Source organism: Aythya fuligula, chromosome 12, assembly GCF_009819795.1.
Source record: "Aythya fuligula isolate bAytFul2 chromosome 12, bAytFul2.pri, whole genome shotgun sequence".
Lineage (NCBI taxonomy): Eukaryota > Metazoa > Chordata > Aves > Anseriformes > Anatidae > Aythya > Aythya fuligula.
This window is the reverse complement of record NC_045570.1, coordinates 19,738,661-19,760,468: the sequence shown is the minus strand read 5'-3', so window position 1 is coordinate 19,760,468 and position 21,808 is coordinate 19,738,661. Positions and strand designations below refer to the sequence as shown.

The 21,808-nt window shown below is 61.2% G+C and overlaps 3 protein-coding genes across 7 annotated transcripts in view; 1 reads left to right on the top strand and 2 right to left on the bottom strand.

Moving 5' to 3' along the window:
* Positions 1-7,270, bottom strand: part of ZC3H18 (zinc finger CCCH-type containing 18) — a 41,575-nt gene extending 34,305 nt beyond the window's left edge. For all 5 annotated transcript variants that reach the window (XM_032195734.1, XM_032195735.1, XM_032195736.1 and 2 more), the window contains exons 1-2: positions 7,213-7,270; positions 1,348-1,952 (exon numbers count right to left, since the gene is read on the bottom strand). In XM_032195734.1, coding sequence (XP_032051625.1) covers positions 1,348-1,938 — 591 coding nt within the window. In that variant the 5' untranslated portion in view covers positions 1,939-1,952; positions 7,213-7,270. The remainder of the gene's footprint in view (positions 1-1,347; positions 1,953-7,212) is intronic.
* Positions 7,271-9,186: 1,916 nt separating this feature from the next.
* On the top strand, positions 9,187-10,369 carry CIDEC (cell death inducing DFFA like effector c). The gene is made up of 5 exons (XM_032195797.1): positions 9,187-9,236; positions 9,373-9,514; positions 9,599-9,748; positions 9,910-10,094; positions 10,177-10,369. Exons 1-5 carry the CDS (start codon positions 9,187-9,189, stop codon positions 10,367-10,369), a joined length of 720 nt encoding a protein of 239 aa, XP_032051688.1.
* Positions 10,370-11,736: 1,367 nt separating this feature from the next.
* The window catches only part of ZFPM1 (zinc finger protein, FOG family member 1), a 31,256-nt gene continuing 21,184 nt past the window's right edge, over positions 11,737-21,808 (bottom strand). Inside the window, 9 exon segments of the mRNA XM_032195731.1 lie at positions 11,737-11,925; positions 11,968-12,024; positions 12,026-13,968; positions 14,086-14,235; positions 14,347-14,442; positions 14,673-14,897; positions 15,029-15,238; positions 16,224-16,329; positions 18,411-18,618. Coding sequence (XP_032051622.1) covers positions 11,737-11,925; positions 11,968-12,024; positions 12,026-13,968; positions 14,086-14,235; positions 14,347-14,442; positions 14,673-14,897; positions 15,029-15,238; positions 16,224-16,329; positions 18,411-18,618 — 3,184 coding nt within the window.

Genomic DNA, 21,808 nt, shown 5'->3' with positions numbered 1-21,808 from the left:
ATTCAGGGATGTGTGAATGGCATCGCCAGCTCGGCTCCTTTCACAAGGGCCGTGTGAAGGCTGCGCTAACAAAAGGGGAATTTTTATTTCTGGGGGGTCTCCTCGGAATCAGGCAGCTGGGAACCCCTGTTATGAGTTAACGTATGAAAACCAGACCTCGGATTCATCTCGGGCTTTGTAAGGAGAGCGCTCCTAAGAATGCCTCGGGTTCTAAAGGAAAGCATTCATATTTTAATCAAGAAGCAGGCACAGAATCAGAACTCCGGGATTTTCTTTTTCCTGCTTGGACTCTCCCACAGCACGCAGAAATTCCTTCTAACTGAATCAGAAACAGGCGACTTCCAGAGGCTTTCTGAAAATACCCTCACAAAACTGCCTGCAGAATGGGTACGGTGCAGAAAACCAACGTCACCTTTTAAGCAAAGCAACACAGAACTTGCCAAAGAACCATTAAAGTTAAAAAAAATAAATAAAAGGACAGACAAACTTATTTTTTGGGGTCAAAGAACAGCTGATTATGGAGCAAATGGTCATCTTCTGGTCCTAAGGGAACCAGGTAACCACCCACCTGTGTGTGTGCCATGAAATATCACGCTGCCCCAGCCTGGTCTGCCTGCACGGGGGCATTTTTGGCAGGGGCAGGGAGCAGCAGAGCCAGCTGATGCTCTGGGCTGTCTCAGTGAGGGACCTACCAGCACCAGCCACTTCTCTGCGTGGTGCCCTACACTCCTGTTGTTTGGATTTAAGCACAGTGTTCACCACCAGGAAGGGTTTCTACTCTCCTGCCAGTCGTTGTGTCCTTTTTTGCAAGAGGGACCTGGTGTTAGGCTACGTTAAATCCAGCTGCTGCACTGCAGAGCTTCTTACCCAAAGACAAACGGGGAAAAAACACTCAATTTTTTTTTTTAAACAGCCTGACACCTTGAATACGGAGCCACCCCACAGCTCCAGCCTCTCAAAGGAAGCTGCTGAGGCAGCTTGTGGTCCCCTAACCCCTTGCTAAGCAATTTGCTGTCAGCATCATCCTGAAGTCCTCCGAGAGCCAGAGCAGAACAGTTTAATCTTAAAGCACTGGAGCTGCTCCATATTGGGCAGGAAAAAACTCGTTTGCAGCTGCTCCAACAACACGTGGCACAAAATTTTTCTACAATACGTGGCAATGGGTGCCCTAACCTCTGAGTTTGGGGCTTGGCACACAGCGTGGTCTTACCTCCAAGGAAAAAGCGCGTTACTTTGGGACCCAGCTAGCACGTTCAGGTGACAGAAGGGAAAAAGGCACGGCATCCGAGAGGCAAATATTCAAACAAGGACAGGGCCTCTGCCCCCCTCGGAGCAGCTCCTACTTACATCGATTTCACCGTCGTCAATCTCTCCGTCGTCTTCTTCTTTCTTCTTCTCCTTGACGGGATCCTGGCCGTCCTTCTCGTCGTCGCTTTTCCCGCTGGATTTCTTCTCGTCCTCGTGGGCGTCGTCTCCCTTCTCCTCTTCCTCGTCATCCTCACCAGCAGCTTTCTCGCCATCCTCCTCGGCGGCGGCAGCGCTCGGCTCCTCGGGAACCTCCTCGTCATAGTCCAACTCGTGCTCGTCCAGCTCGCGGGTGACGGAGGACGCTTCATCCCCGAGGTCGTTGGTGCGCTCTTCCTCCTCCCCCTTGCGAGGCGGAGGGCTCTTCAGCTCCCCGCTCCGCTCGTTGTTCTCTGAGTCCTGAGACTTGGCTTCGCTCAAGCGATCCTCCTCATCCGAGTGGTTCTCCTCTTCGCCCTGACTCAGTCCCCGGGCTGTGTCTTCCTCCTCTTCTCCCAGGACGCTGCCTCGGCCGCCCTCTCCATCGAGCTCCCGCTCCGACCCGCTCTCCTTCAGGGCTTCGTCATCGGAAAGCCGCTGGTCCTCCTCGCCGGGAGAGCAGGGGTTTCGCTCAGGGCTGTCGGAAACTTCCATCAGTACCCAATTGTCTGCAGAGGGTAAAAAAAACAAAAACAACAAAAAAAACCACTTGTTATAGAGAACAAGTTGGGAAACCGAGAAACATTTCCCTTGATTCGCCTTGATTTTTGTCTCCTAAAAAAAAAAAACATAGTTGAACTCATGAACACAGTTTATCTTACTACCTTCAAGAAGAAAACAGTTTAAATTACTTAAAGAATTTATTCCAGACTAGGTAAGAGACCCTTAACACACAAGGGTAGAGCACGAGGCTGGGATTTCAGCTACAGGCTCTAGCAGGTGAGCTGCAGCAGCTCTCCCACCAAGCAATCCCTAGGAGGTCCCACGCTGGTTTTCTCACCCCAAGCACACTCGGTGGTGGCATTTCTTTGCCACCAGCTCTTCAGACGTTTTTATAACCATAAGCACACGGCGCTGCAGACAGCACAGGCTCCCCGGGAGGCAGGGACACCATTTACAAAGATTCTGGAAAAAAAGAGCCCATATTCTGTGAGTCTGGGATATACTCGCACTGGTTTTTACACTGCTTCCAGAACAGATATGAAAACGAGGATAGGATGCATTCATGAAAAATCCTGGACTTCTAATCAAGGTTAATTATTGCCAGCTAATCTCTACCTGCTTTATATAATAAGGAATCAGAACTTCTTCAAAGCAGCAGCAAACTTCTCCAACAGGCGCTTTTCCTGGGAGTCCAACAGGAACGTGTGCCTGGTATGAATACAGGTTAAAAATCCGACCTCTGCTTAGTGCAAGCATAATAAATGCAACGGACATGAACGAGATGTAAAGCAGGGAAAACAAAAACAAAGCAGAACCTGTACATTTACTTCTTTTACTCCAGAACACGTAAATTTATAGCAGGCCTGTGCGACCCAGGAAGCAGCTGAGCCCCGTCTCTTCCTGCTAAGATTACAGCTCCACAGCTAGACAAAAGCTCACGGTGATGAAAACCCCTGGGCGGCCAGAAGTGAAAAGCTGGAGGCCAAGCAAGGCTTACAGAAGCAGAGTTCGGGCTAAAGAAAAGACCTGGGATTATGAACCGACAGGGTTTCTTCACCTTACTGTGCATCACGTTTTATTTCAGCCACTCCCAGCTACAGCCTCCCCAAAAGCACGTTTACTGCTGGAGCAACAAAACCACGGCATCAGCTGCCAGGTTTTTACCCGCTCTTTTTAGGATAAAAGCCACCATTCTCTGCTCTGCTCCTCTGGTTCATCACAGGGGGGTCGCTCTTGCTATCATGTATGGCAAAAGACAGGCAGGCTGAAGGCACACCAAGGACTGTCGTATTTATGTCCTGGGCACGGCCAGATGCGCTGTCATCGCTGCGATAACATCTCCTGCCTTCACCACAGCGAGGACATTATCAGCTGGTATTTGCAGCAAGCTCCCCAGATGAAAGCCACTCCGGAAAATCCTGCTCCTCACACCTTGGGAGCTTTGCAGAGGGACTGGGAATGTGCCTCAAAAAATAAAAAGCACAGGAACTCTCCCCTGAGCAGTACAAGCACGTATAAATCTTAGTCCCCTGTATCTGAGCTCTCCTTCAAGTTGTCAAAGCCCTGCACAAATATCAGCCAGTTAATAAATGTGCCGACCGATGGAGCCCTGGGGAGCAGCAGGGTCACGCTGGGAGCTGCCTGCGAGCTGCTCCTGTTTCTCTGCACTCTGGAGCAAGTCGGGTTCTTCCTCAAAACCGAAGCTGTGCTTCTGCTGAAAAGTTAAAAACCCAAATTAAAAGACAGCAAGCGCCTCTGGGCACTTAAACGGGATGGGACCTGAAACAAATCCTTCCTGAGCGCAGAAAGGTTGCTGCCGAGCTCATCAACGCTTTGCACAAATTGGTGCTGGCTTCGAGAGCAATTTTATGACAGCAATTTTAATTGCCGAAGCGCCTGGGAAGTTACAACTTCGCGCATCACACGTGGAAGGTCAGCCCTGCGAGGCCAGCAGGACTGTAAAAAGCTGTCAAGCTGGGATGTGCTCAGGAAATTTGTTTTCTGGTTTCTTCCAAACAAGCAGCACCAAAACAAAAGCTTTTAAGCAAACTAGATGCCTCCCTGCACTCGACACCGAGCCCCTCAGAGGGCTGGGGAAGAAAACAAATATGAATTTTTCACCCCCAGCTGAGCTGATGAGCATAAAGCACTCACCTCCACCGGCAGCTGTTACGGGCGTTATTGTAAGCAACTGATGCACGGAGTTTTTTTTTTTTTTTATAATTTCCTATTCATTTCCATCAGCAGAAATGATAAGGAGCACAATCAGTGACAGCCGGTTGAAAAGAGCTCACAAAATCCAAGCAGCCTGCAAGATGCTTGATTTAACAGCCCCGCAGAGGGCTGAGCAGCTCCTCACCAGGTCACTGCCAGGGGTGAGACGGGGGCGATAACGTGCCCACTGCCATTCCTCACCCTGTGCAGACCCCCAGGACTGCAAGCGAAGGTTTAGTACCACAGAAACATCCTTACCTGCATTAATTAAGTGATTAATTAAGACTATCTTATCCCTGACCTGATCAGTATTACTTGTAGCCTCTTATTCGTAGAGAAAAACCATTTATCCCCAGTCTCTGGAATCCTGCAGGTTATTATTATTATTATTATTTTTTTAAATTCGTCTTTTCCTTTCCACTCTCCTTTAATGACACCTACAGATGAATACCAGGAAAATCTGACTACATGGAAGCCTTTTAAACTGAATAATTCTGACATAAATGGTAGAGCAGAAATCCATAACCTTCATAACTCACAAGTTTGGAATTTTTGTGTCTTAAAAATTTCTTACTGTCTTCAAAACTGGCCACAGAAGCAAAAAAAATAATTGTTAAGCTACAGGAAAGATTGTTTGACTTGTAGCTCAGTGGCTGGGTAACAAAGCAGGTATATAACAACACTTCTCACTTGGCAGTGTTTTATCTCAGAGGTATCTTTAAAACCACAGGTAGTTCAGGCAAAGATGACTTCGGTCAAAGCTGCTTTTATTGCAACACTGACTTCATCTGCTCAACTTTTAAGGCTCCTCACGTCTGAAACAGACTAGTTCAGAACAGCCCACCCAAGCATTTTTCAAAGTTTGGAGAACCTTTGGCAGGCTTAAGAAGTTGGACCAGCCTTTCCACTGGGAGATTTTGGAAGGAGTGTAATGAGGGGGTGCACTTGTGGCCAAAATTGTGTCTTTTACCATCTCTAGAAGCACCTGTGGATGCCTCACTGAGTTGAAAACCCCTTAAAAGCAGCTCACATGATGTCTCAATAGAAAAATCGAGGACTTTGCAGCTGTCCCACGTTCAGTAAGCACACACCAGCTGCCAGCTATGAGCTGGACAACGCTCACTGTCCCCACAAAAGTCCCTCAGGTCGAGCAAAACTTCCCCTCCAGTTGCTCCTAGGGGATCTTTGTGCCCCCACCCAGCTCCTATCAGCTCACAGTGGCCTGACCACAGCGCCTATTTTTGGCAGAATTTCTGTTTCTTATTGCTCTGTTTCCAACCAGAACGTGTTAAAGCTCTGAGCCATGCCTTAAATTAAGCTGGCAAAGCTAAAACTTTACACACCGCTGACTGCCTCGCTGCTGGAGGCAGCATCCTGCGGGCAGGCTGAGCAGGGCTAGCACCAAAAGGCCCAACTTCCCTCTCACTCAGCACAGCACCTGTAAGATACAGCTGGCAGCTGAGACGGGACCTGAAACCAATGACAGAAACTCCTGGGAAGCGTTACTTTCATTCAGCACATTTCCCCCTTCGAGGTTCAGCCACAAAAAGCTTTTTCCCAACGAACGCGGTGCAGGAGCCTACAGCTCAGGCGTTTCCAGAGGCACTGGGTACACTACAGAAAACTGGATCTTGGCAGATCCATCAGCTTCAGTCTTTAAATATTATAAATCGCCAGGCAGATGGCAAGAACCAAGCTCAAACCCAACCTCCACAGCCCCCTGGGAGCTACCTCACAGCTCCCTGGGTGGCCACAGGACAGATCCCTCTGGGCAGGGGCTAAGGAAGGAGCAGCCTGATGCAAAATCAAAATATTTCCATTAATGAGATGCATGAATACATTGGTTAATGCAGGCCAGAAAAGCTCTGGAGCAGGGGCTAAGTCTAGCCACAAGGATGGGGGAAAAAATGATGAATGAGCTGAGGAGAGTGAATGGGAAATGGCGTGGCCAAGCCAGAAGGGAAACGCAGCACAAAAAGGTTTTGGGGATAAAGACCTGAAAAACAGAAGCAAAATAGAAATGAAGGGCAGAAACCACACCGGGTGAAAATATGGAAGAACAGCAAGAGAAGGAGATAAAATGCCTTGAGAGCTGGGAAAGGAGCGTCACAGAAAATCAAACAGACACACGGAACAGCAGCAAAGCACCTGGGCCTCTGCTTGGAATGAGCCTCTGGTCGCTAACGGAGTTAGTTAGCTGACTGAAACTCACCCTCCTCTGACGTCCTCGGGGAAACTCTGACTTTGAAGCTGCACAAGACACCCCAACGACCTGGCGGCTGTCAGGAAAGCTTTTAGTGCAGGAACCGAGCCGCCTTTTGCTGGTAATTTAGGAGGATCGCTCGGTGACAGCCACCTGCAGCGAGCTGAGGTTTAAAGGTGAGCACAGAGAGCTCTGATCCAGAACGCTAACGCCAAGCCAACCGGTGCCACTCTCTGCTTTGTCAGGTGGGTTTGGGGCTGGAACCCAAAGAGAAAGGGAGCTGGAAGCAGCTGGAGTTTGTTTAGGGGTGGAACTGATTTTCCTACAGCTGGAGCACGTGGAGCTCTTCCTGCAGCTCCGTGCTAGCAAATGCTAATGGTGAGCGACCGGAGCCTCGGTCCCTTGATAAAAACCTTGATAAAAATCAAGTACAATTGCTCCTGCTTTCTGTGGGATCTGGGAATAATCATAAAATCTAGCTCTACTCGGAAAATTGGATCAGATGCCTTGCAGGCAACTAGTGGGATTAGATCTCGACCCTTTTCCTTTAATCTGGGCAAACCTTAGGAGGCAGAATTCACCCCCTGGAGGTGTTCCTACAGCCAAAGCAGCAGCCGTTGCAGGAGAGCTGAGTTACTGACAGCAGCAAAGAGAGAAAACGTTACTGGGGGGGGGCGAGAGGAGGGCTGGGAGAAGGAGATGGCCCTGCTGGGGCGCCTCGCAGGAGGGATTTGAGCCCCTGCAGCAGCTCTGTGTTGCCCTGCACCCACCACGAAGCCTCCCCGGGGGGCTGCACCCCCCCCCCTTTGTGGGACTGGGGGGGACAGGAGGGGACCCTAACGCCTTACCTGGGGGGGGCTCCTGCCAGGCCGGGCTGCGAGCGCTGCGCCCCGGGGCCGAGGCTCCTGCGGCAGTGCCTGCGGCCGGGGGACGGACAGACGGACACGGGGACACAGGCAGACAGACGGACAGGGACAGACGGACACGGTCAGCGCCTCCTGCGGCCCCCCAACCTCTTTAGACCCCCCCACAACCCCCTTAGGGCCCCCCCAGCCCCCTTAGGACTCCCCCCAACCCCCTCAGGGCCCCCCCCCAGCCCCTTTAAGCCCCCTCAAGCCCCTCAGGGCCCCCCCGACCCCCTTAGGATCCCCCCAGCCCCTTTAGAGCCACCCCCAACCCCCTCAGGGCCCTCCCCACACCCCCACCCCCTCACCCCAATCCCACCCCAGCCCCCTCCGGGCCCACCCCTCCCAAACCAGGACCGTCCCCCCCCAAACCGGGCCCACCCCCCCCGACCCGGGGCCTTCCCCCTCACCCTTCCCTGCCCCTTCCCCTCCCCTCCCCCTCTCCTCACAGGCCGCCCCCCCCCCCCGGCACTAGGCCGCAACCGGCGCCAGGGCGGGAGGCGCTGACCTGGGCGGGCCGGGCCGGGCCGGAGGGGCCGGGCAGAGCCGGGAGGAGCCGGGGGGAGCGGGGCCGGGGCCGGGGAGCTGAGGGAAGGAGGCGGCGGCGGCAGCGGGGGGGGGGCGGCGGCGGCGGCGGCGCGCTCGGGCCGGGGCCTCTACTCGCGGCGGCGCAGGGCGGCCATGGCGTGACGTCATCAAGACGCGCCGGGCCGCGCGCAAGGAGGGGGAGGGGAGGAGGGGAGCGGGAGAGAGGCCACGCCCCCGGCCCGCGAAGCCACGCCCCCCCACATCCTCTAACCACGCCCCCCTCATCGCCGGACCACGCCCCCGACTCGATTGACCACGCCCATGACTCGCCTGACCACGCCCACTCATGCATGGCCACGCCCACTTATCGCCCCGGCTCGCACCGTCCCGCCTGGCCACGCCCACCCCACCATGACCACGCCCCCCGTCTGGCCCCGCCCCCTTTTAAAGGGGCACGCACCTGGGGGTGCCCCAGTGAGCACGTGGGGGTTACTGGGAGCACTGGGATGGTGCCTGGGGGCGTGGGGAGGGGCAGCCAGGCAGGGGGCGAGGGCTGCAGCCTGGTGCCGCCCCCCACAATGTGGTCTCGCCCCCCAAACTGGTCCCACCCCGCCCCCAAACTGGTCCCACCCCCCCCAAACTGGTCCCACGCCCCCCAAACTGGTCCCACCCCACTGTTGCCATCAGTTATATAGGGTGAGTGGGGCTGGGGGGCACTGCTGGGAGTGTGGGGTGGAGGTGAGGGGCTACTGGGGACGGGCTGGGGGCTATTGGGGACGGGCTGGGGGCTATTGGGGACGGGCTGGGGGCTATTGGGGACGGGCTGGGGGCTATTGGGGACGGGCTGGGGGCTATTGGGGACGGGCTGGGGGCTATTGGGGACGGGCTGGGGGCTATTGGGATGGGGGCTATTGGGATGGGGGCTATTGGGATGGGGGCTATTGGGATGGGGGCTATTGGGATGGGGGCTATTGGGATGGGGGCTATTGGGATGGGGGCTATTGGGATGGGGGCTATTGGGATGGGGGCTATGGGCTGGGGCTGGCTGTCGACCTCTCCCTGGAGCACCGGGGTTACCCTGGCCGGGTGGGTGCCCCTAAATCCGTGCCCCCAGCCCCGGTGCCCCCTTGTATGGGGTCGGGGCGCGGCTGTGGCTGTGTCTCCGTCTCCCCTTTGCCCCGCCGCTGACTCAGCCCCACGCGCCGCTTTGCGTAAGAGCCGTGCTGGCGGGGACGGGAACGGGGATGGGAACGGGAACGGGAACACCGAGCCTGGCCCCGGCCAAAGGGCAGGCGCAACCCCTGCGGGGAAGCTGCGGGGCCGGAGATCCCAAACACCACCCGGAGCTGAAAACCTTTTTCCTCCCCCCAAACCCAGCGGGGTGCCGCCATGGATTACGCCAAATCCCTGAGCTTGCGCCTGGCCGCCCCCGTCTCCAAGTAAGTTGTGGGGTGGCACCGTCCCCGGATCGGGCACACCGGGGTCCTCCCCGCTATGGCGTGTTGATCCCTATGGGGATTTGGGGTGCTGGAGGGTGTCGGGGTCCCCTTGATGGCTCCATATCCCCGTCCCCAGATGCGTCTCCGCCAGCGCCTCGATGACCCAGCAGCTGCTGCTGAGCCCGGCCCCGCGGCCCCGACCTTTTCGGGTTTGCAACTGGGACCGCAGCCTGCGCAAGGGCATCATGGCCCCGAGCCTCGCCGAGCTGCTGCGCCAGGTGAGCCGTCCGTCCGTCCGTGTGTCCATCCATCCATTTAGGGGCTGTCTGTCCCGAACCCGAACCCAAACCTCACCCTAACAGGCTCAGAGCGCCCTGCTGGCCCCCGGCCCCGTTGTCCTGGTGCTGGAGGAGGACGGCACGGCGGTGGAGACGGAGGCGTTTTTCCGCACCCTGGAGGAGGGCGCCGTGCTGATGGCGCTGGCCAAGGGGCAGACGTGGGCTGCCCCCAAGGTGAGCCCCGTGGGGTGGTTAATTAGGAACCCCCCCCAATTATCCCAATTTCATCCCCAAAACGGGATCCGCGGGGATCCGGCGCGACGCTGCGCCGCGAGGTGCTTTGGATACGGGGGGGGGGGACCTATTGGGGACTCCCGACCCCGCTGTGCCCGTAGACCCCCGGCTACCAGCTGAGCCTTTCCCGCAAGCCCCCCCGGCGGATCGACGTGGCCTGCGTCACTTTTGACCTCTACAAAACCAGCCCCCGGGACCTGGGCTGCCTCAACGTCAAAGCCACGCTCTACGGCACCTACAGCATGTCCTACGACCTGCGCTGCCGCGGCGCCAAGCGGCTCGTCAAGTGAGTGACCCCGAAAGGGACCCCCAAAAGGGACCCCAAAACGCCAGCGGGTGCTCACCCACCTCCCCCCCCCTTTCCCCAGGGAAGCCCTGCGCTGGGTGCTCTTCACCATGCAAGCCACCGGCCACGTGCTGCTGGGCACCTCCTGCTACATGGAGCAGCTCCTGGATGCCACCGAGGAGCCCAAGGAGGAGGAGAGGAGCCCGGCGTTGCCCCGAGTCCTGCCCCGCAGCCTCCCCCCGCCGCCGCCACCCCCCAAAAAGACCCCACAGTGAGGGCTGGGGCAGTGGGGGGGGTCCCAGAGCTGTGCCGGGTGGATGCGGCCACGTTTTTGCGGTAGCTGTTACTCTGTAAATATATTTAAGTCAAATTGGTGCTTCTCCAATTTTCCTTCTCCGCGTCCTTTCCCCTCCCTGGCTATAGGAATTGGGTTTTTTTTTTTTTGGCTGCCCCCCCTGCTTGGCACAGGGCTGGGCCAGGCGGTGGTGCAAGAGGGCAGTGGGGTGGGGATGCTGGTGCAAGAAGCCCCCCGGGGAGCTGCTCTTGTAGGATTGCCCCAGGCTGGGGTGCCACGAGGGATCCTTGCATCACCCTTTTTTTGGGGGAGAGGTGGCCTTTTTAACTCCCCTACAGGGCTTGGGGGGGGCAGCTGGAGCCTCGTGCAGCCCCGTGCTGCCTCCTGGCCCCATGGGGACCCCAGATGCCCGCTGGCTCTGGAGCCACCCCACTCAGCTACAGCACATTGGGGTGGTTTGGTGTAATTAGGGTTTAATTACAGATAGTGGCTCGGCTGCTCGTGTCCCCAACCCCTTGGCCAGGGGTGGCCCCAGGCTGGCTGCCCGGTGCCCCCCCAGCCCCAAGGAGCGGGGATGTGGCCACCTCCTGCTGGTGCCACCACAGCCACCGACCCCAAGCGCACCAGCCCCCAAAACCACTCACCTGGAGCCCCCAGCCCAGTTTTAGGGCTCCGGCACGGGAACCCACAGCAGCTCCTCCCCTTCGTTAAGCAGCTAATTAACCAGCTGCCCCTCCAAGGGTGGGGGCTGCACCCCGGGGCCCCCAGCCCTTCTCCCCCCCCGCAGGGAGGCTGCAGCGTGGCGGTGTTAGAGGGATTTATTTCTGTACACACGTATACACACAGCGCTCGCCTTCAGTGCTCTCCTGTCCCTGTAGTGTCTGCCCAGGGCAGAGCCCCCCCCCCCCCCAACCCCCCTTGCCTCAATTTCCCTGCAGCACCGGGTGGAGGAGGGCGATGGGGCTGAGGTAGGGGGCTTTATAGGGCCGGGGGGTCCGGCCCCCCCTGCCCACACCCCGATGTCTTCAGGTCCTTGCGCTTTGGATGCGCGCAAACCCCTCCATCCGCTCATCCCCACATCAGAGGGATTCGGGGCGAGGTCTGGGGGCACCCAAGGCTCTGTGGGGCCCCCCCTTAATCCTCCACCCCCCCAAGGGTCCACACACCCCCTTTACCCCACCGTGCACCCACCCCTGCCATGGGCACGGTGCCGGGCACTGCGCCTCTGTGGACACCCCTCGGTCCGCGGGGTCCCCCGGCACGGCGGGCGCCCCCCTGGCCGCTCCTTTATCCCACAGGACCCCCCCCCAAAAAAAAAAAAAAGGCTGGGGGGGGCGGCACGTGCCCCTACTTGACGTGCTCGGCCGCGTGGGACGAGCAGTAGTACTTCTTGTGCGCGATGAAGGTGGAGAGGCTGCTGAACTTGATGTTGCAGAGGCGACAGTACCTGTGGTTGCCGTTGGGCACGGGGCCGGCCCCCCCTTTCGCCGGGGGGGTCTGCACCCCCCTGTCCGTGTAGGCGGGGGGCGTGGGGGGCTGGCGGGGCGGGGGGCCCTCCCGCAGCGCCTCGGGGGCGGCGGGCGAAGCGGGGGGCCGGGGTGAAGCGGGGGGCCGGGGGCTGCCGTTGGCGGGGGGGGTCCCGCGCCTCCTTGCCGTTGAAGCTGTCCCGGCGGAGGCGAGGGGCGAGCGGGGGGCGAGGGGGAGAAGCGGCGGGGGGCTCGGGCGTCCTGCCGCCCCCGGGCGTCGGGGTTTCGGGGAGCCCGTGGCCGGCGGGCAGGGGTTTGGCCACGAAGAGCCCGTGGGCGTTACGGAAGTGCTCGATGAGGTCTCCCTTGACGGCCCCGTTGAGCGGGCAGTAGGGGCAGACGGAGAGGGGCACCTTGGCACCTTTGGGGTACCGCTGCAGCGAGTCCCCCCCCGACGCCCCGGGGTAGGCGGGCGGCAGAGCCAGCGCCTTGGGGGCACCCCCGGGGCTCCCCGTTGTCGGTGCCGCCTTCTCCCCGTCGCCGGCGGCGCCGTCGTCGGGGCTGCGGCCACCCTTGAGCACGGCGGGCACGGCGCCCTTGATCTTCTGCAGGTGCTCCAGGGCGCCGGGCTGCAGCGGGGTGGCCGGGCACGAGTATTTCTTGTGGGCCAGGTAGCTGTCGAGGCTGTTGAAGCTGATGCGGCAAGCCGTGCACTCGTGGTAGTCGGCCAGCGGCAGCAGCGGGGGCGCCGCCGGGGGCTCGCCTCGCCGCCGCGGCTTCTTGCTCAGGTCGATGGGGCCGTCGGCGTCGGGGCTGGAGCTGGGCGACGGGGCAGCGGCCCCCGGGGTTTTAGGGTCGGGAGCCGCCGGAGGGGCCGGCTCGGCCCCGTGGATCTCGTAGAGCTTGCGGCGTTTGCGGGTGCGGGGGGGTTGGGGCAGGAAGGGGACCTTGGTGAGGCCGGGGCGGCGCAGCGGCGGGTCGTGGCGCGAGGCGCAGTAGAAGCGCTTGTGCACCACGTAGGTCTCGTGGCGGCTGAAGCGGATGTTGCACGCCTCGCACAGCGTCTTGCTGGGGTCCTCGTCCCCCTCGTCCCCCCCCGTGCTGCCGGGGCTCTGGCTGTCCTCGCTGCACCGCCCCGACGCCGCCTCCGCCTCGGGGGACCCCGCTTTGCCCTCCTCCGGGGGGGCTGCCGGAGGTGGCGGTGGCGGCGTGGCGGCGCGGCCCCCGTCTCCGTCCCCAGCGGGCGTCCCCTGCCCCTCGCCCGACGCTGGGGCCAGCAGCGTCCCCGGGGGTGCCGCGGGCCCCTTGGGTGCCCCGGGGGGGGCTTTGAGCTTGCGCACGCCGGGGGGGCTGTCCTCGGCCAGGTGCCGGCTGGAGCAGTAGAGGCGCTTGTGCACGTAGTAGTTGTTGATGTTGTTGAAGGTGATCTCGCACTCGAAGCAGGTGGCCCCTTTGGGCACCGGCGTGCCGGTGAAGAGGGCGGGCGGCACGGCGCCGTGGCCCTGCTTCAGCCGGCTGTGCACCAGCTCCGACATCTTCGCCAGGATCTCCGACGCCTGCGGCACCACGGCGGCGGCCGCCTCGTGGCCGAAGAGGTACTGGGGCAGGAAGACGGTGCCGCCCGCCGTGCCCGCTCCCGGCTCGCTGGGCACGGGGCTGGAGCCCGGCGTGGGGCTGGCCAGCTCCGATTTCACCTTCCCCGCGGGGAGGCTGCGGGGGGACGAGGCTCGGGAGCCGGCTTCTGGCTCCGAGCCGGGGCTGCCGGCCCCCTCCCCGCTTTTCGGCGCCTCCGCCTCGCTCAGCGGGCTGTCGGCGGGCTCCTCCTTGACGCGGACGGGCTCGCCGGAGGAAGAGGAGGATGAGGAGGAGGAGGAGGATGAGGACGGCCCTTCACCGGCGGGGGCTTTGGCCTCGCCGTTCTGCGCCTCGGAGGCCGGGGGCCCCGTTGCGGCGTCGGGGGGCGATGCGGGCTGCGGGGGGGCTTCGGGGCCGGGCAGGACGGCGGGCAGGGGGCCGTGCAGCACCACGTGCTGCGGCAGGGCCGGCAGCCCCTCAGGCAGGAAGGCTGGCAGGCTGCACTTCAGCACGGGCGGGTTGTTCGGCTGGCTCAGCCCTGCCAAGGGGGGGGAAAAAGGTGTTAAAGGAGCTGGTGGGGGGGTCCGAGCATCCCACCCCATGGCGACGCAGCCCTTGGAGGGGGTGCTGGCACACGTCCCCATCCCGTACTCACCGGGGGCGAGGGGTTTGGCGTTGGGCAGCGCCGGTGCTGGCGAGTAAACCTCTCCCTTGGAGCCCGGCTGGCAAATCATGTGGTTGGTGACCAGGTGGCTGTAGAGGATGTCCCGCGTGGTGGAGATGAAGCCGCAGCTGTGGCACACGCCTGCGAGGGATGCAGGGGCATGGAGGGGATGCGGGGACCCCGTTCCCATCGCCGCCATCCCCCGGTGCCGCCGTCCCCAGGACCCGCAGGGGTTGGGTGGCCCCAACTCACCGTTGAGGGTGTCGGTGTGCACCTTGAGGTGCCGCTCGCAGTTGGCTTTGGTGGTGAAGGCGGACAGGCAGATCAGGCAGACAAACGGCCGCTCCCCTGCGGGACAGACGGGCGGACAGCTCAGCACCAAGGACCACGGGGACCGCAGGGACACCCCCTGTGCCCTAACCAACACGCAGCAACCCCGCTCCGAATTTACGCTTTGCAAGCGAGCACCAGCAGCAGGGCGCTGCCCCAAACCAGTGCCCCAAACTGGGGGGGGACCCTCCTCTAACTGGTGACCGCGCAACCTCCCCGCCCCTCGGCGTCCCCGTGCCGTGCCGCACCGCTGTGGCTCCGCATGTGGATTTCCAGGGAGCTGGCGCTGGGGCAGCTCTTCTTGCACTGCGGGAAGGGGCAGACGCGCTCGTTGGGGTACGTCTCCTTGGGCTTCTCGTCCACGGCGGGCGAGCCCGAGCTCTGCCGGCTGGCGCAGTAATACATCAGGTGGGCTTGAAGGTTGCGCTCGCTCCGGTACCAGATCCCGCAGTCCTTGCACGGGAAGACGTCCTCTGCGGAGGGAAGGGACGGGCGGGAGGGGATGGGGCGAGCGCGGGGACGCTGCGCCCCGCTGGGCAGCCGGGGACCCCTCGGCCAGCGTCGCCCCGAGCCCCCGCCGTGCCCCCCAGCCCCGGGGACTCACTGTTGACCACGGCGGTGGCCAGGATGGCTGCCATGCCGGCCTGCTGGGGCAGCAGCTGGATGTCAGAGTGCAGCGGGGCCGTGTAGGGCGAGTCTCCAGGCTCGGTTTTCAGCGCCTGGCTGGGGATGGCTGGCGGCTCGGCCACCACGAAGGCGCACACGGGCTCGGCCTCCCGCACGGCGCGCGTGGTCCTGCACCACACGGCTTCATCTGGATATTGGGGGGGGGAGAAAAGGCGAGCAGTTAGCGGGACCCCCACCCCCGGATCGTGGTGCCCCCATCAGCAGCTCTGGCTGCGTTCCCCCAGCCGTGGCTAAGCCCCGGCTCGCCTGGAGGTGGCGGTGTCAGCCTGCGCCTGAGCCGCGCTGCCTGGCACAGCCCTGGTGCTGCCAAGGGTGCTCGTGCTCAGTCCTGCACCAACACCCGCAGTACTGCTGGCACCGAGCGAGTATTGCATGGAACCGTGCACCAGTGCTGGCACTGAGCCTTGCAGCCGTGCTTGCACAACTGCTCGCACTGAATAGTGCACCAATTCTTGCACTGACTGCACCAATACTTGCACTGTGTCTTGCAGCAATGCTTGCACAACTGCTCGCACTGGGTAGTGCACCAATACCTGCACCGACTCACCAATGCTTGCAGCAATGCGTGCATTGAGTCTTGCACCACTGCTTGCACTGAACATTGCACTGAATCTTGCATCAATGCTTGCATCGAGTCCTGCAGCTGTGCTTGCACAACTGCTCACACAGAGCAGTGCACCAATACTTGCACTGACTGCACCAATGCTGGCAGTAATGTGTGCAGTGAGTCTTGCCCCACTGCTTGCAGTACTGCTTGCACCGAGCATTGCACTAAATCTTGCACCAATGCTTGTACTACACTTGCACCGGGTCTTGCACCAATGCTTGCGTTAATCCCTGCACTAAATCTCGCACCAGTGCCCGCAGTATTACTTGCACCGAGGTGCTCAACTGCCTGCAGTATTGCTCGCACTGACTTGCAGCACTGCTGGCAGTGATTTTGCACCAACACTCGCACTGCTCTGCACCACCGCTGCCAGCAATGCCTGTGCTGAGGCTTGCAAGGTGCATGCACCACTGCTGGCAGTAACACCTGCACTGCGTATCGCGCTGCATTTTGCACCACCTCTCCTCACAGCCCCCGTGGCTGTGCCCCCCCGGCAGGTACCCACCCTTCCTGAAGATGACGGCGTTGGCATCGGGCTCTCCGGGCACGAGGGGCAGGCGGGACAGCCAGCAGCTCTCATCCCCCAGCACCAGCGTCACGGGTGGGCTCTGCTGCGGGCAGGGAGAGACGTGGGTGAGCGCGGGGACAGCGTGGGGACAGCGTGGGGACAGCAGGGCTGGGGGCACGGCAGCTCTGCCCATGCCAGCGCTGCGCCCGGCTTTGCCTTCCTGCATCTCTAATGAATATTAATGCGCGAGGAAGGGGCGGGCGGGGGGGGTGGTGGTTGGAAATTAATCTGCCTGATCCTCCGATGGCTGCCGCGGTAACGATATGAAATCTAATTATTCGTCCCAATATTTCTAAACCCTCCAACTCAGACTGACAGTCTCAGCCGGTTCGGGCCTTATCGCTGCGGGGAGCCGAGCGCTCGCAGCGTGATAAAAGCGCACGCGCGCGCGCGCACACACACACACACAGGGGCTGGCACGCGCGCGTGCACGCCGCGCTGGTGCACACGCAGCGCCCGCCCGCAGCTGCTGATGCTGCAGAAAGCGGCTCTGGAGAGCAGGGGGGGCACAGCATAAGGCCCCCCCCGCGAGTTTTCAGCTGTTGCTTTGCAGATTTGCTCCGTGCGCAGAGGAGCCGCGGTGCCCCCGCGCAGGTGCTGCTCCCCACGGAGCCCCGCAGCACCCCAGGGTGCTCCCAGTCTCCCCGTCTCCCCTCTGTGGATGCAGGGTGGGCTGCCCGTCCCGGCCACGGCCCCCAGCCCGCGCTGAGAAACCTCCCTTGTTTTCCCTCGAACAAAGAGGTCAGTGTCTCCACACTGAACCGGCCCCGATAACCATCAGAAACCCTATCTGTGCCGCATCCGCCCGGGCTGGTGTTATCGGGGCAGCCCCACGCTGCCCACTGTCACCCCCCCTGCCTTGAGCCATCCCCCCTGCTCCATAGGGCCAGGTGGGCTCAGGGGACGTGGGACAGGCACCGAGCGCTGCCCCCGTACAGCTGGCACTGCCAGAGGGGTTGGGCACCCTCCTGAGCGAGGGCATTTTGGGGAGCCCCGTGGGACCTGCAGGCATCCTCCTCCTCCGTCACCTTCACCCCGATCCCAAAGATGCCCAGGAGCCACCCGATGTCCCCAAGTCCCCACTAAATCTCCATCCGCGAGCTGGCATTTGGGGACACCCCCTTCATGTCCCCCCCCTGCTCCTGCCACCAGCAACAAAGGCGAAGGGACCCAAGGGCGACAGCCCCTATCAGGGACGGGGCTGCGATCCCTTCCTCGCTTCCCCCAAGCAGAGATAGGGAGGGAGGCGAGCGGTGGAGGAAAGCAGGGCTGGGAATCATCAGCCCGGCTCGATAAGGGAGCTGCTGAAATGGGAGCAAAAATATTTAGACAATAAATGAAGTATCAGAGAAAAGCCGCGCATATCTTTAAGAAATCAATCATCCTGTACCGGGTGTCTGGACACACGGCGCCAACCGGGAGATAGGGAGCCAAACTGGGCAGATAAGGGTTAATCAAGGATTTAATTCGGCAAAGATAAACGGGCCTGAGCTAAAAAAAAAAAATAAAAAAATATATATAGAGAGAGAGAGAAAAAAGAGTGAGGGAGCGAGGAGGAGGAGGAGGTGGGGATGGAGCCAAGATGAGAGCCCCGCCTGCGAGGACCCTGAGCTGGAGCTGCCCTCGCACGGCTCCGGGGAGGGGGCAGAGGGGAAGGATGTGGCCGTGAGGGGCCCCAGAGCCTACAGCACACCCGAGAACACCCACACACACCCACACACACCCTCACACACTCGCACTGATGTTCACCCTTGAAGGCAGCAGTGACCAGCAGCCTGGCTCCAGTGTGACACCAAACTGCCAGGCACCGAACCTGAAATCCCAAAGGGTGCCACCCCGCTCCTTGCCACCTCTCTCCGCTTGTCCCCGTGGCCACCGGGCTCCCCTGGGAGCCCCAAATCACCCCCCCTGAGCCCCATCTCCCCTGCACTGTGTTTTAACAGCCGTGGTGCAAAGGGGACGTGGGAGGGTGAGGGGAGCACCCCGGGTACCCAAAAGCAGCCGGGTGATGCCCATGGGGTCAGGGATCCCAGTGCAGGTGCAGGGAAAATCCCTCCCCAAAGATTCCTCTCCCCAAAGCGCTCACTGCTGTGGGTTTCCCCCTTCCCCATCACTGCCCCTTACCGTCTCGCCGTGCCCTGGCGATGCCGGCTCGCTGTGGATGCTGCCCTGGAAGGGACCCCAGGAGAAGCCCTCGGGGAGGCTCCGTCGGGCTCGCACCCGCTGCTCCCCATCCTGCACCGCCAGCTCCAGCTCATCTGCGGAGAGAAACCCCACATCAGCCAGGCCCCGGCACCGAGGGCAGCCCCCACCCCATCCCGATCCCAATCCCCTTCCCAAATGGTGCCCGGGGGGCGTTAAGAACAGGAAGGATCCTTTCAGGCAGGTTTTGGGGAAAACCGAAGCAGGGCTGGAGTGCCCAACTGGCCGAAACCACAGCCCCAAAGCTGGGAGAGCCCCGAGGGCACCACTCGGGCCCCGCATGCCCACGCCGGGGGTCCGGGCTCGGTGCCGTGGCGGAGCGGAAGGAGCGCTTCCCATCCCCGCACCCAAAGTCGCAGCAGCTTCAGGGCTTAATGGCTTTGATGATCTGATAAGGCTCGGGTTTAATGGGTTAGATAACACGTTAATACACTATGAAGGCTGCTCTAAAATGTTTTAACTGTGCCTTTGTCTTTCGGAGCGCAGATAAGATGGCAGGTAACCAATACGCGGATGGGCGCGCGCTGGCTGCACCTCGCCACACAGCGCCGTGGGACCCCAGGACAAAGGATGCTCCCCAAGCACAGCGAGCCACCCACGGGTGCCACCAGCACTGCGGGGCTCCCAGGGCCGCTCTGGGGTCCCCCAAAAGCCAGCCATGTGTCCCCGGGGACACTGGTGCCCAGCTCCTGCGCTCGGCCACGTCCTCCGAGGGCACCGCTGCATCGTGCGGGTCCTGTGGGTGGGGAGGAGGCTGCGCTCGTTTGGAGGCAAATTGCTTTCAGGGCTGGGAACGCGGGGAGGATAAAACGATCCCATGGCTGCAGAGATTGGAATCTGATGCGTTTATTAGCCGGGCTGACATCTGGATCCTCTCTGCGCCGGGGTTATTTCAGGTGAGCCACCGGCAGCGCTGGGTGCTGAGCGCGGGGCGGAGGTGCCTGCGAGCGCCCAGCCCCGCGGTGTCACCTCGAGTCCCCTCCATCTGGGGGGTGGGCGAGGAAGTCCTGTGCTGCCCTGGCTCTGAGCACATCCCAGGGGTGCAGCTGATGCCCCTTGGGGAAAAAAACATGATCTAGCAGGGTTGGATGGGAGAAAAGGTCTGCAAAGTTGCCGAAGGTCCCAAAAGCTGAGGCATGCTGATGGGTACATCCCTCTCCACGACCCCACGGGGGCTGTTCCTCCCTGGCACCTTGCTGTCCACCAATTCGCACTTCCAGCACCCGGTTATTGCCAGCAGCCGGCTCTTGCTGGCTCCCAAAACCACTGGTGTGGGCTCGGGGGTCCCTCGAGGTGCCTCCATCACCAGCCCAGCCCCAGGACAGCACCCCCGGGCTGCCTCGGCCCCCCTCCGGTGCTCCCCATGGGTTCTGCATGGATTCAGCTCATCTCTGGCTTTTGCCTGGCTGTCCCTGGGGAACGGGTCCCTGTCCGAGCCCAACTGCCACCCCCCCACCCCCATTGCACCCCCCTAATGCCCCCCTCCCCCCGTCTCAGTGCTAATCAGCGGCGTTTGGGTCAGGAGACCACGTCTCCGAGATAAGCGCGTTCGCCTGACACTTCCCATGTCAGAGCACTTCATCTTCTGTGTATCAATCCCCAGCAGAGAAAACACACAGGCGCTGATAAAGAGAAAACCGTTCCAGACGGGGGGACAAAAATAGAGCCGGCCCCGCCACCGGGATGCACGCCGCAGCGGGGCGCATCCGCCCCCGTCCCCCCAAAAATGCAGCACGGGGCTGGGCCAAAGCGGGGCTCCCGGTGGTGCAGAGCCCGGTGCTGGTGGCTGAGGGTCTCTGGATGGGTTTGTGCCTGCATCCTGTGCGCGATTTGGGATGCTGCTGGGAATGGCTGTGCCCCAATTTGTGGGGACACGGGGTGACACGGGGGTGCCCAGCTGGGTTCCTGTCCCCGTGCTCCTCGCCAAAGGACAGCAACACCCGGAGCGAGGAGGAAAAAAAAAGGTGTTCCCCAAATAAACACGCAGGGCACAGGGGAAATAACGGAAAAAAAAGGGAAAACGGGTGGCCCTGGGGATGCCACCCAAGCCGAGCACACATGCAGCGTCCCCAAATGGGGACAGCCACCCACAGGTGGCCTCGTCCACACATGAAACCAGCCCCGACTGCCCCAAATTCAACCGAATCGCCCTGTCCTCAAAGCGCCGCAGCAGCGACCCGGGACGTGCCAGGGTCCAGGCGGTGCCACCCCATGGGGACACTCGAGGTGACCGGCGCGTGGAGCCCGGCGGCCCCAGGGAGCAAAGTCCGGGTGCCCCGCGCTGCCCTCGCCACCGGCGCTCGGTGTCAGCACCCCGCGGGGTAAGAGAAGCGACCCCGTTATCTAATCTCGCCATCGGTTCCCGGCGAGGCGGTACCCCGCGGGCGGCCCCGCCGTTATCGCAGGAATTCTCATCTGCGAGATGATTAACCACGTCGGGCAGGGATGGGGCTGCTGGCTTCGAAAAGGAAAAGCAGCAAAAAGGAAGGAAGAAAGGGAAAAAAAACAAACACCGAGGGGGGTTTGGTCCCAATAGGGGCACCTGCTGGGCACAGCACGGGGTCCCCATGGCAAGGGGACAGCGGTGCCGCTCGGCGACAATCAATCCCCTGGGACTGGCGCAAAAATGGGGCTGGTCCCCTCGCCCCGGTGTTCACCCAGGGGCCGGCAGCTCCTGCTCGCCCAGGCCCTGTGCCTGGCCTTATCTCCTGATCGAGAGATTTCAGAGAAATAGCCTGAGCTCTGCCGGGGAGCAAAGATTAATCCCGTCCTCGCGCCGCTGCCGTCTACCGGCGGGTAAATGAAAGAGAAATCTCCTGGGGCACCCGGGGCGAGCTGGGGCTGGGGTCCCGGGGGGGGTGAGGATGTGAGGTGACACACGGTGGTGTCCCCATGGCCATGGCGTGGTCTGCACCAGCAGATCTGGACCAAAACCACGGGCATCCTTGCGGCAAGGCACATCCATGGCATGAGGGCAGCGGGTGGGTGAGGACGCAGCGCCAGGACCCACGCTGGCTCCTGGGTGCTCAGGAGGTGCAAACGCACACCCCCACACACACGTGTGCGCACACACACGTCCGATTTTCCTCCAGGAGCGAGCAGGAGAGAAGGGCTGCGCCCATCCCAAAAGGCTCCCACGTCCCGGGGCCTCCATCCCCTCGCCCCAAACGCACCCGCGATACTCGAACCAAACCCTAAAGAATCAGATCTGCCCCGGGTTGGGATCTCCGATGTGAGGACTCCGCGGTGTTTGCAGCTGCCTGGATACTATCTGGATAAATACAGCTATCAGGGAGTCATGAGACCGCTTCCCAGCACCG

What these genes read in the sequence shown, in the direction of transcription:
- CIDEC (XM_032195797.1), top strand. Translation starts at nt 9,187, where the DNA reads ATGGATTACGCCAAATCCCTGAGCTTGCGCCTGGCCGCCCCCGTCTCC. An exon ending in CTGGCCGCCCCCGTCTCCAA is followed by an intron (nt 9,237 to 9,372) that starts GTAAGTTGTGGG and finishes CCCCGTCCCCAG; the next exon opens with ATGCGTCTCCGCCAGCGCCT. An exon ending in GGCGCCAAGCGGCTCGTCAA is followed by an intron (nt 10,095 to 10,176) that starts GTGAGTGACCCC and finishes CCCTTTCCCCAG; the next exon opens with GGAAGCCCTGCGCTGGGTGC.